The sequence below is a fragment of the Manacus candei genome, unplaced genomic scaffold (genome assembly GCF_025592945.1).
Source record: "Manacus candei isolate 608988 ecotype Guabito, Panama unplaced genomic scaffold, ASM2559294v1 h1tg000027l, whole genome shotgun sequence".
Classification (NCBI taxonomy): domain Eukaryota; kingdom Metazoa; phylum Chordata; class Aves; order Passeriformes; family Pipridae; genus Manacus; species Manacus candei.
The window spans coordinates 8,848,140-8,862,011 of record NW_026138075.1 but is presented as its reverse complement, the minus strand read 5'-3'; the positions used below and the strand labels follow the sequence as shown (position 1 = coordinate 8,862,011).

Below are 13,872 nucleotides of genomic sequence, written 5' to 3'. Positions count from 1 at the left end.
GTAGACCAGCTCTAAATGCAAACTTTAGGGCCATCTGTTTTAAAAGCAGGTGCTGTGGCCTGCATATATAATAGATATTCGGGCAGTATAACCAGATATGGCTGACAATAAGCAATTGACTCACCAGCTGTGAGCAGTTAGAAGAAGCTGGTAAAACAAATTTCAAAGAGAGCTGGGTTTGAGATCAATGTATTTATAGGGTGATTCCTGTGATAAGTTGTGATGAACTGGGAAGACTGAAGCAGCTGGGAGGAAGTGAGGGAAGGAGGAAGGGAGGGAATGAATTAATGAATGAATGTTCCATCCCAGACATGGGTTCCACAGATGACAGCCTGAGACAGAGAAGAGTCTGGGACAAATATGTTTTGATCCTGGATTAAATATATTTTTTGCCTTTGAGGAGGTTAGAAGTGGCAATAATGCCAAACTAAACCCTTTAGCAACTGAAGATTAAAATCTCTTGGTAACTGAATTGCCGAACAATTTGATGGTTTTATCCTTTATGTGAATAAGAACTAATTGATAAAAAAATCCTCACCTCAGTTGTGAACTGAAAAATGGAATAACTTGATGATTAAGAGTTTGTTTTGAGTCAAAATTTGGGGTTTAGTTCTTCTTTTCTGTTCTCTGATTTGAAAGTAATTAATCCAGTGTGTCAATCTCAAACAGCACAGCCTGAAGAGCTCCTCCTTCTATGTGTAATAACATAGACAGGTACTGCCTCATTGATTTCACATAGAATCATAAAATGATACCCTCCTTTTGTGGCACTTCCAGGAAGATTCTTTGCATTATTTATTCATACTTCTCTTTTCTTCCAAATAAACCACTAAATATTGCATTGCAGTCTGGGAAAAAAAAATCTGCTCAAATTAATTAAATGCCTTTCATAGAAATAGTTGTGATGTGCTCTACCACAATTACTACCTTTATTTTTATTATACTGCCAGCAATTACAACTGAAAATTATGTCTGTTTATAATCTGATGCTCATCTTGATCACATTTAGTCATCAGTTTTGCACCACAATTAGGGCAAGTAGGTCTGTGGTGTACACAGACTTAAAACAGGAGGTGTGAGAAGGCTAGAAGGGAAGTCATAACTCCTCACTTCAGATTGCTTTATTCTTTGGCATGGAGACAGCTAGGAATATTACCTCAGAATGCTAATATGTTCCAGGTCACTTAAGGATACAGTTGATGACAGTGATGTGTCACTACCAAGACTCCTTTTACAGGCTTGGTCAATATTCAGTGTTCAGATTGTCATACCTAAAATGCAATCCTAAGAACGAAAATGGGGGAATTGCTGTTATCATTGACATTCCTCTTCCTCTCTCATGGTAATTTATACCAAAGGCTCCCAGTTAGGAGGGAACATTTTCTAGTTAGTACTGTTTAATTGTGACAACTTGCAGCAGTATAGCAGGAGTATTTCTACCTGCACTAAATAGACTGTACCATAGCGAGTCTTTTTACAGAGATTAACTCCCTTTATCACTGCATTTACTATACATTATGTACATTTAAAGTCTTTGCAGTTTTATAGATTAGTCAGCAAGGCAAGAAATTGTTCCACAGCATGACATGTTTTGTGGAAGATTCAGGTGTAAATCCAGCTGACCAACAGTTCTTGTGTCAAGGGCATATCTGAGCCACTCTCCTGTTTGAGCTTAAAAATGAAGGGAAAAAAATGCTGAATGATTACATTCCCTTCTCAGACAGGCCTAAACCATGAGATTAAGAAATTACATTAAAACTCTTCTCCTAGACCAATATCTGTGTTAAAACACTGGAAATTGTGTTTGTTTGTAATAGATGGGTTTCCCAATGAAGTAAAAAAGAAGAAGCTCACATCTGCAGGGCTTGAGGTCAGAAGCTTTCTTTGCAGGGGTGCTGCTCCCTGGTGTTTAATTAAAGCCTAAAGTCTACTTAAACAAACAATAGCTTTGTTATGACAAGAATTGCCAGATGGTGCTTAGTCATGCAGGTTTACAAGCAATTTTTGATTTTTAACATATTATTGAATTTCCTTTGAAGTAAATTTCTGTTGCTGTAAGTGGATTTACGCAAGGGAAAACAGATAGCAGAGGACTTTCATTTCTGCTTTATTCTCCCTCTGTCTGTGTAGATGTAGGGGTAAGATAGCTGCCCTGTATGCCAGTGGAGAGTTCCTGGAATCGAGTGGTGGTGGTGGGCAGAAATTACTCCAATAGTGTTTGACCATCCCATTTCCAGGGATATGTCTGCCCACAGAACACCAGGCTCAGTGTTACCACCTGGTGGGATACTCCGCATCATCTTCTTCTCATGCTCCCAGAAAACACTGCAAGTCTTTGATGTCTGGTTCTGTTCAGGGAGGAGACCTGCTGAGAGCATCTCATGACATGCCTAAAAATGATTGTTTGGGTTTTTTCCCCCAAAGAAAATGTTATTTAAAAACAAACAAACAAACAAAAAAACCCTGAAGATCTTGAATTCCCAACTGGGAGCTATCTGTTTTCCTCACTGAAGTGTTTGATTGATTACTGTGAAGAAAAGCACTTCAAAGGACATGGGGGCTGGAGCGGGCTTACAGATACCAAATCAGGGTGGCAGTGTGCAGTGCCCCTGCCTCAGCAGCTTCCCTGGGGACAGGCTCCTGGAGCTCCTCCATTCCTTTTCCAAAGGGAGATTTTAAATCCAGAAATTTTTCTTTGTATGCTCTGCCCCACCATCATGACCAACATTGTCTTGTATCAACAGTTCTCATCTTTTGACAAATCAGCATTAATCAGAATAGAAATTCTGCATTTTGACTAGCTCTCTTCAGAAAAGGTGATGCACTTTGTGCTTTCAATAAACAGATCAGTCTGACCCTGCTTTGCAGATATAGTAGGTAAACTGCAGATAAAGTGACTTCTTTGAGCGTGTACAGAATATAATAGTAAAACTGAGAACAGTGGCTCAATGCTTCATCTTTCCCTCTGCAGCTGCTGCTCCAGGGAAAATATCCTGGTTCTATTGCAGAGATCACAGAATCAGAAATTGTGTCAAAGTGTTTCCCATATCAGGAAGGTTAGCTTAGTTCAGTAGTTCTAAATCCTGGTTCATCTCAAACCTTCTGATTACAGAAAAAGTCAAAAGTGCATGCTGCTTGTTTGTGTTATCCAGATGTGCAGGAAAGCAAGGGCTAGGGATACAACTGGGCTGCATCACCTTAGTTCCCAACCCATTGATTAATAACATCCTTGAAGTTTGTAATTTATACTGGAAAAAGAACCGTCATTGATCATATCTGAATCATTATATAAACATGGTCGGGACAAGATATCTGGGACAAATGCTTGACTTGATGGCCAAGTACATGGCAATTGCAGTTACTGGCCTTTAGCAACCACTCCCAAGAGCACAAAACAATTAAAATGCAGTCAGGTCAGAGAAACAGCCACGATTGTAGTGGCTTAGCTGGGAGGAGAGAACGGGTAAGGTCTAAGTGTTTCAGTCCTATCAGAGATCCTGAGGGCTTGTGAGGGGAGAGACCCAGCAGTATGTGACAAGAGTTTCATTATGCAGAACTAGAAATAGGAGTCAGCTCTGAGCCAGGGCTTGAGCAATAGCCATCTTTGTTTCAGAACAGGACCCTTTGGCAGACTGAGCCCAGCCCTTGTTGTGGCTGTTGGCAGCAGCCAGTGCATTATGTGGAACTGTGCCAATACAAAAGTAATGTTGTAACTTCACTTCTTTGATGTATTACACTTTCAAATTTTCATTTGCTGTCTAAGAGTTAACATGGAAGCAGTGACATGTATGGATGTGCCTGTCTATCAGTCATAAACTGTTTCCTGATCATGGTACTTACAGTGCTGAAAAACAGTCTGTGACAAACACGAAATGAAGAAAGATTAGGCTGAACCAGACATGTTACTTCATCAGTTGTTGGTTTACCTTATCGGTTTCCCATCATCCTGCAAGTTGTTTCCAGTAATCTCGAGGGAAACCCTACATTTATTTGAACTTTCTCCATGCCTACTTTGATGCTAACCTGTTTCCTGCTTTGAATCTGCTCTGGTCTGCCTTTGTCATGACATCTCTTGGCATTTAGGCAATAAATGGCAGGCTCCAGGAGAAGTCCAAAAGAATGCATGTTCTTTTCAAACCCAACTTTATATTCTAACCCACAAAACAAACTAATAAACAAAAACCAAAACCAAACAAACAAAAGCCTAACAAAAACCTTTTGCATTTTCTGCTTTAAAAGCAGGTTGCTGTTAATTGCTTCTGACTCTTTTCTGCCCGTTAGTGCCTAAGCTTTTTATTCCAAAGGTCATGCACAGAATTATAAAAGCTTGCGTGAAACTTAACAGGTATTATCCTGATCCCAGCCGATGGTCACTGTGGACTATAAAAAAGCACAAATTCCAGTTCTTGTAGTGGGAGTGTACTGACTATAAAAGGCTTCAGTATTGTTGAGTTTACAGTAAAGTATGATGGGAGCTTGTATGAAAGTATGCTCTAATGGAAATGAGATTTTTTTAACACCAGCAACAGGGTACTTCATTCCAAAGCTGTTTCAAAGCACTGTTGAAAGAGGATCTATGGGTAGTTTTGGGCTGGTAGGCTGAAAAACAGTCTCCACCTTTCCTGCAGAGACAGGTTGAGTAGATAGTTTCTTAAATAACACCGTTGTTTCTGTAGGCTAGTAATTTTTACACTTTCAGAACTTTCACGATAAAAACCACATTGTTCTCATATGACAACTAAATTTAACATATTGCCAGAGCTGCTGAAGTGCTCAGGTGGATGGTGTAGTCTTTTACGTGCTGCTTTTTTCTCTTCTGCTTACCTGCACTGAGAAAGAGGGAGGCATTTTTTCTTTCTCTAATGGTTTTAGAGGTGAGCTTGTTCATCGTTAAGTGACACTGACTTAAAAAATTACATAAAGGCATGCCTTTGTAGTCAGCTGTTTATCACTTTCATCCTCAAATTTTGCTTAAACTGGGTATTTGGTAGGATGCCTTTTCTACAGTCATTATTTTTATTACTTTTCTTTCAGCATCTGTGGTTCCTTTTAGCTCAGGGCCATGGAATCAGTGAGAATCTGTTTCCCTTGGCATGAAAGTATTGAATGTCACTGTGTTAAATCTTACTCCAACCAAATTGTATATGTATAATTAAGAAATTATGGCCTTGCTTAAATGTCCCCAGTCCTTAGATCAAAAGGCCTAATCTAATTTGGAAACGTGATTATGGTGATGTCTTGGCCAATCAGTCTAGACTTGTGGCAACGTGTGTGGGCCAGAAGCAGAGTTTGGCTGCTCACTTCACTGAAGGTGCAACTCTCCTTTTAAAATTCTTGAAGGGCTGAAAGTGGGGGTAGGGAGTGTTCAATTTTCATTTATTTGTTTTAAACTGAAGACAGCATCATGCTCACAGGACTCAGTCAGTCATTGCCTACTTTATCTGGTGGGACAAGATGAGCTTTGAGAAAAAATTCTCCCACCTCAAAGCAACAAAATTTCAATAATGAAAAGTGAGGACATAAAAGCTTCTGGAAGCTGAAACCTTGGTTGTTTGCCCCTCTGATGGGAACACTTGGCATTGCAGAGCCTCTGTCCAGCTTAGTGTGCTCCAGAATGTGTCAGAGGTGCATGGAACAGTAGCTCAAGAAAGCTCCTACATATATCAACAGCTGCCCTTTGCTATCACAGTGCCAGTCCCAGAGCCCCATGCCTCCAGTGCCAAACCACAGGGCAGGAACTGGAGAGGTGAATCCGCCTGACATCCTTTTTGGCTTTCAGCCTCCAAGAGTTAAGCAGACCTTTTGAGCACTACCAGTTTTTCAGAATCTATCTACAGTGTTACAATTACTGATGCAAAGAAAAAGCACTAGTTCTATGGAGCATCCCTATCTAAGCAATTTTGAGGAAGACAGGGAATGACTACATTCACATGCCAATAACTGAGGTTATATATATACACCAGTAACTGTGGCTCTACCCCAACTCCACCCCATGCCCATGTCTTTCTCGGTACGGGATATCCCTTCTCACTTCAACTTTATTCCTCTTCAGGGAGGGAGGAAGAGCCGTTATAAAGTCATACAGAGGAAAAAATATGGAGTGCTTGTTTCTGGTTTATCTTTAATAACAGTAAAATAGAGTGGTGATTGCGTTGACACAACATATCAGACTACCAGCTTGAAATCTCTTTTAGTAAATAGCTTGTATGTGAGCATAGTATATGTAATATTTAGAGGCTCTTAATTATTCCTTTTTTATTAAAATTGTCCAGTGCAACAAGATGAGTTATGATGTTATCATTTTCCATAATGAGAGTCTGTTTCTTTTGGGCACTGGTTTATAAAACTCTCCAGATAAGGCTCATTAAATTTTCATAACTAAAACCGTATCCTGTATTCTCTGACATTCCTACCTTGTGCTACCTTCAGATGCATGAAATTGTTCGTTGTAGCTCACAACATTCATTTGCAGTAGCAGAACTTGAGAAGCTGAGGAATTTTGCTATCACAACTGTCAGTACACCACATTCTCAGCAGAATAACCAACACCATGAAGCACAGGGAAATTGAGTAGAAATTTGGATTTGCTAGCTCTTTTGCCTGTGCTCAGATTATGCATGTCTCCAAATGGGAAATTCTTACTTAAGAGTTACAAACAAAACAAATCGGACTGCATGGGTTTGGGTTGCTTTTCTATATTTTGGAAAATTTATAAGGTTTTCATGCATTTGATATCAAGGGAGAGTAGAAGGCACCATTTGAGACAGTAGGTGAGCAGTGAATGAAGGACAAACTGCAACTGAGAAATAGAAAGATTAAGTAAATGCACATGTAGTTGCCTTCTTTGGAGAACTTGACGATAATTAAAAATCATTTTACCTAAAATACGTGTGGCTTGTAAATGCTGTTGAATATATGAAATATGTCAAATAAAAGTATGGCCAGAGGAAATTTTCTAATGTGAATACAGGAAGGAAGCAAGGAAACAAGGAAGGAAGCAAGGAAGCAAGGAAGGAAGGGTGAGCTCCTGTTAGCCTGCCTTTAAGCAATCATCAAAGGGCCAATAACAAACAGAGCAGTGTGATGAGTGGTAGGGTCTCCCTCATTGCTGTTCCTCCACTGTGGGCCATATTGGCATGAAACAGCTACAGCCTAAGCTCAGTCAGGCACCCATGGGATGGGGGTATCATAAGGTCTTGGTGTTGCTACCTGACTAACAGAAATACCCTTCATGTGTCACCACTAATAGACGTGGCATTTCCCATAGAAACACAACATGAGCAGACCTTTAGGGAGAGGTGCAAACATAACTTGGCCTAACATCATATAAGTAATCAACCTCACATGCAAAATTCCCATACAAGAACATAATTTACGACCATAGGAAATACAAAGAGAATTGACAGGTTGGGATTTTTTTCCCTGAAACAAATGGTAGTTGCTCAGTGGGCATGACATTTCACCATCTCCTCACAACTTATGAGATGTTATGCAGACAACAAGGGGCTAAAAAGATAATAAATGAGGGGTTTGGGTTTCTGCAAACCTTGTCTTGGTTTATTCACAGCGTGTCCCAGGAGGCGGGACCTCCGATGGAAGGTCCTCTCCCCCCAAAAATTACGAAACTGTTTGAAATTATGAGGTGTTCGAGTGGAGTAGGAAACTGCATAATAACTTTGCTAAAAACGGAGAACAAAACAGAACAAAACAAGAATTAAGCAATAACATTTAAAAAAATACGTCACCAGAACCCCCCACGAGCTCCGCTCTGCCGGGACGGCGACACCGCCCACGCGCGGTCACGTGGTCGCGGCACAGGCGGGGCAGTCGCAGCTGCGCGAGCGGCGCCAATGGCGGCGGCCCCGCAGAGTGGGGGCCCTGGGCACGGCCGCTGCCGCGGCGGCGCCGGGGCGCTGCGGGAAGAAAAGCGCTCCGCGCACACAAAGGGGACTTCCCCGGCTGGCGACAGCGAAGCAGCTACAGCAGGCAAGCCACAGCAGCTGGCGAGCGCATCCCCGAAGTGGTGCAGGATCCGGGAAACTGGAGCACGGAGCAGCGGGCGGGCGGGCGGCGGCAGCGCAGCAGGTCCCGATGGGGCGGCTGCAGTGGTCGGATGCTGAACTACTCCGAGCCACAGCCCCAGGACAAAGAGAGAGCGAGCTACCGTTGTGCCAGCAGCTTTATTCTCTTAAGTTCTCGCAGCATTTTCCCAGCGGGACCCCTCCTCCATCCCCACCCCCGCCCTGGGGAGTGGGGGCGGTCCTCCGTGTTTCTCCAAAACCACATAATGGTATGAATAAATGTAGCTAAACCATAACAGGCTTGTATTTTATAAGAAGTGTGGTTTATTTCAGTCCTCTAATTTGTTAATAATATTAAGAGTTGTCTGTCTTTTAATGTACCACACTAACATCTATTGAGTGGGAAATAGGGGTAGCTTACCAAAGAGATCTGTAATAGAAAAGTCGAAATTTGTAGTAGCTCAGCAAAGCTTAGAAAAATCTACCAAGGGAATTACCTCCTTGTGATTTAAGCCAAAGTGGCAACTAGGTATCACACAGAAGGTCGTTCAGTCCCTGCTCTTTCTCCCTACTCCAGCAGAATGAGCAGGAGAATCAAAAGTAAAAATTATAGGTTGAGATAAGAACAGTTGAAAACAAAGTAAAATATAATAACAATAGTAAATAATAATATTAATGATAATTAAAACGGAAAATAAAAAACTGAACAAGTGGTGCACAATACAATTTCTCACCACTCACTGACTGATGCCAGACCCCGTCACTGAACCCAGATCAACTCTGCTTCCATGCAAATCCCCCAGTTTATATGATGAGCATAACGTTGTATGGTGTGGAATATCCCCTTGGCCAGTTTGGGTCACCTGTCCCAGCTGTGCTCATTCTCAGTTTTTCTTTTGTGTACTTCCTCACTGGCAGAGCATGAGACATCACCCTGTAAACAAAATGTACAGTGCACCATGGCTTGTGAAGCTTATGTCGCTCCATTGAAGGCAGTTGGGAAATATAACCTGAGGTGATCTGGTATCGATAAAGGCTGGGGGATGGACAGATCAAGAGCAGCCCTGACAAGAAGGACTTGGAGGTGCTGGGGGATGAGAGGCTGGACAAGAGCCAGCAGATGTGTGCTGGCCAGAAAAGCCAGAAAGCAAATCGTGTCCTGGGCTGCATCAACAGCAGTTTGGCCAGCAGGTTGAGGGAGGGGATTCTGCCTCTCTTCTCTGTTCTGGTGAGACCCCACCTGGAGTGCCTCACACAGTTCTGGGGTCCTCAGCTCAGGAAGGACATTGACTTGTTGGAACAATGTAATAACATGGAGAATCAAAGAATCACAGAATTAATTATTAAGACCTCTGAGATCATCTGGGTCCAACCTATGACCTAACACCAGCATATCAACTAAACCATGGCACTAAGTGCCATAATCCAATCTATCCTTCTGAGGGAAACTATTCTCTAAATATGTTTCTCTATATATGAGAATAAACACAAAAAATCTAGTTTGCATAAGAGACATGCACCAGGTTAACTATAAAATAAAGCAGATCCAACTCCCTCACTGACTTTTTTTCTCTTTCTCTTACACTCTTATTGTTTAGCCCAGCTCTGGTCCACCAGGTGGCAGGACGAACTGGTGATCTTTATTCTCTTTCTCTCTCTTTCACCTTTATTGCTTTCCTCCCTTGCTTTGTCTGGGCAAAGTGTGGCTATCATGTTCTACTCCATAGTCTGTATTAAAGTTTGTTGTGGGAGTGGGGAGCTTGTGGAAGTGTGTTTTGCCTTGTTAACCACCATCTTTGAGAAGTGGCGTATGGTGAGCCAGCACCTTTGGTCATGTGTTGTGGTTTGGTAGCCAGCACCTTTGAGAAGTGTGTTGTGGGAATTGAGAACTTATTCAAGTGTACTGTATAAAATTAAGGGCTTGTTAGCCACCACTTTTGAGAAAATGTATTGTAAGAATTTAAGTGTTTGTTAGCCAACACCATTTGGTCTGAATAGTGAGCTGGCTGCCAGAATTATGGCAATGATACAATAAAAGCACAAGCATTCCCTGACATATGTCTGGTGTCTTTGTTCAGCCTGATGAGAATTTACAGCAAACACCGTGCCCCATACCAATGGCTCGTGACTCTAAGAAGAAAGTATATATATATATATATATAAATTAAAATGTTTCCTGGGTATGATGTTGTCCTAAGGAAGTTTTCTAGACATGAGATAGGATCTGCTGTCAGCAGGAACCACAGATCTCAGATCGAAGCTTTCTGTATCACAGCTGAGTATATTACCAACCAGATATTTTACTTGTGTGAGGAACAGTTTTCTGAGAAGTCTTTTTGCTACTACAGTTCAAAGTAGAATAATACCAAAGCAAATTCCTGGGTTTTCTTTGTTTTCAGGTGGATTTCTGAAAAACCTCAAGAATCTGAAAGCAGCTAACAGTCCTCTTGTACTAATACCTGACCATGATTTTTCTTATTAATATTTAGCTATAACTTTATCATTAAGAAATGTTGCAGTTAACACTTAAAATTTATTGAATGCCTGCAGAAAAACCTTACCTTACTAATCTTTAAAAGAAAGCTGACCTTGTGATGGAAATACGAGACAGAAATACATAAAGAAATCACATTGGGCTGGCTGTGATCTTTTGTCTTTCTAACATTTAATCCACAGAATCAGAAGGGGAAAATAGCTGTAAAACGACATGGCCATCTGCTGATAGAAAACTGTATAGCTTCTAAAAGGTATGCAACTGGAAGAAAGTAGAGATTTCAGTTCTTGGTTAATGTGAGTTCTTTAAAGATGCCATCATCCATAGAGTGGAATTGCTTGAAGAGCCAACAGCTTTTAATGAAGAAGTGTAAACAAAGGGTCATTGCTAGAGTTTGTCCACCTAGAAAAAAAAATACTAGTGGAATTACATCAGTGTAGATCCTCCTGTGGCTACTCTGTCATTCATAAATATGTGTGTGTGCATAAATTTTATTGTTCTGGGTTTATGCAGGTCCTGCAAGTTCCCCAGTGGGAAGATGTCCCTAGAGGCAAGCATGTCACTGCAGAAGCTCAGATGCTTAAGGAACTCCAAGGCCTTTTATTCACCTTTTCCTATTTTTACATGATGGGAAGAGAACAAAAATTGCAAAAAACTCCTAGATATAAAGGCAATTACACAACGCAATGTAAAACTCTAATTAGCCTTCTAAGTGGTGTACCACCAATACTCTGCAAGAAATAAAAATCTCTATCCAAATCTAATGCACCTTCAGTTTATGTTTTTCAAAAAAAATCTGAGAAAGAGGTGTGATATTTAGACACAGTTTTCACAGAGACAATATTGGAAACATGGAAGTGAAAGGGTATAGTGAGAAATAAGGGCATGCTAGTATTACATTTTGCCACAGGCATTATATGGTGCAAATCTTAATGCTGTCTAAACATTCAGAGCTATACAATTGGGAAGTGTGTCTTAATTTTTACCTTAGTGTGTTCACTGGGCTTAATCATCATTTGTTTAGAAAATAGAAAATACTTTAAATAATGGATTCCTTTTTAAGTGGCAGTATGAGGATAGCAATAGTTGTTTGAAGGGTTTCTTCATTTTTTTGTAAATATTTTGTGAATTATAAAAATGCTTTCAAGTTTTCTTGTTTAAAAAACGTTTGGCAGGGAAATAATCTTTTTTATTGCCTTTTTAGCCTTTAGTCCTTCTTTTGCTCTTCTGAAGTTTGAGGGGTTTTTTGGCTTTGATTGTGGTTTCTTTTCAGTTATGAGGGCTAGAAATGTCTGGAATTTTAGTTAAAAGTGCACTGTGATTTTGATTTATGGCAGCCCAAGCTTGAAAGGAAAAAAGGCAAATATCCCAGAACTTACATTAAAATTGAGATAACTGGCAATGTATTAAAGTGTATCATTTTTGAATCTTTCTGTTTTCTATACTTTTACCTGCAATTCTTCACAGATCATTATCTCCCACCTGCAAACTTAACTCTTCTATAGAAGTGTGGTGTGAGGTGAAAGAAATAATGGGAATTAGGAAGAAAATAAAGGAAAAAAAATACAAGGTATGGCATCATGATTTAACACAGAAGTAAACAAAAAGAAATCCATGTCCTAGAAAACACAATAAGTCAAGAATATACCTGCTCCATGGTTTTGTTTGTTACTTTGTTCTTTTGCTTTGGTTTTGTTTTGTGGGGAAAGTAAGTTCCATATATATATATATATGTTTTCTAAAGAGTTGTTATTTTCTTTTTCACACCTTTTTCCCTGAAGCCTCTTAATTTCGAAGTTGTAATAACTTGGAGGGAGGAGTTTGGTTTTTCTGTCCCACCCTCTTTAGCAAACCTTTGTGTCATGTTAAACTAAGACACACTCTTAGATATATCAGCCACCTTAGAAGAGGTAAAGCCATCTGATGGCCAGAGGTCTCGTAGGACAAAGGATGAAAATTTCCTTGGGAATTTTAACCCCATGTTTCAAATCACAGGAACACAGAGTAGTTTGATGTGGAAGGAAGCTGAATGATCACCTGACTCCAACCTTCCTGTCATTGTCAGGTACATCTTCCACTAGACCAGATTGCTTAAAGCTCCATCCAATCCGGTCTTGAAGAATTCCAGGGATGGGGCACCCACAACTTCTCTGGACAACCTGTTCCAGTGTTTTACCACCCTCATGGCAAAGAATTTCTTCCTAACATCTAATTTAAACCTGCCCTCTTTCGGTTTAAAGTCATTCCTGGTTGTCCTATCACTACATGCCTGTAAAATGTCTGTCTCCACTTTTCTTGTCACAGGGCCCCTTTAGGCACTGGTAGGTTGCAATAAGGTCTCCCTGGAGCCTTCCCTTCTCCATGCTGAATAGTCCCAACTCTCTCAGCCTGACTTCATGAGAGAGGTGCTCCAGAGCTCTGAGAGCTGGCACAGATAAACCTGAAGAGGCTTTGGCTGACCATGTCATCTGGTTTCAGGCAATAAAGCTTATACACAAATTCAGCAGCTGGAAAATCATATTTTACCTGTCCCATTGAACTGTTTTGATGAAAAAAAACCAGCTTCCTACATGCCAAATTGTCTGAAAAGCAGCAGAACGGCCCTTTCCCCCTCAGTCTGGGACCTCTTTCCATCAGTTCAGGTGATATTACTGTATATTAAAGAACTTTATCCATCTTGTGTGAAAGGGATACAGCAGTGTAACTATGAATTCACTCAGAATAGTTTACTGCAGGTAAGATGAACTGATTTTTCATTCTTCAGACTTACTTCCTTGAAAAGAGTCAAGTCTGGATACAACCTTGGTAAGCAATAAATAAAAAATGCTTTTTTTTCCTTGCTGTATAGTTGAATAAGTTTCAGTGACCATTGTTTGTGTTTGTTGTTGTTGTTTTCTTTTTTTTTTTTAATAAAAGAATGTAACCTAATCACCTCAGGGATGATGGGAGTGGTGAGGTTAAGAACTCTGACACTGATTGAATAAACTCATGTACTACAGCTTTGGATTGATTTTTGACCAAAATTACCATTTTATGACTTCTGATAGTCTACAAATCCTTCTGTTTCCAAATCCTGGAATCCTTAACATTTCTTTTTCAGACTTTGTTTTGGTTTGTTTCTTAAGGTTTGGATCTTTAAATTTCCAGTGTTTAGACATTGTAGCTAGTGCAATAAAAGTTGAATCATCACTTCCTACATGCCATAGTGATTACCCAGTCATATAAGATCAATTTTTGATTCAAGTCTGGCTCGGATACAATGAAGGTGGTTTACAAGGAGTAGTAGAATTTAAAGAACTGAGGATGTACCAGTACATATACAAAACCATATTTAATTCCTTTTGGAGTGAGAACAGG

General features: G+C 40.3%; 1 protein-coding gene across 1 annotated transcript in view; it reads left to right on the top strand.

The window, feature by feature from the left end:
- The window catches only part of LOC127471865 (uncharacterized), a 28,510-nt gene extending 17,086 nt beyond the window's left edge, over positions 1 to 11,424 (top strand). The window contains exons 3-5 of the mRNA XM_051789258.1: positions 7,749 to 8,290; positions 10,698 to 10,768; positions 11,029 to 11,424. Of these exons, the coding sequence (XP_051645218.1) occupies positions 7,749 to 8,290; positions 10,698 to 10,768; positions 11,029 to 11,143 (728 nt within the window). The 3' untranslated portion in view covers positions 11,144 to 11,424. The remainder of the gene's footprint in view (positions 1 to 7,748; positions 8,291 to 10,697; positions 10,769 to 11,028) is intronic.
- Positions 11,425 to 13,872: the final 2,448 nt, after the last annotated feature.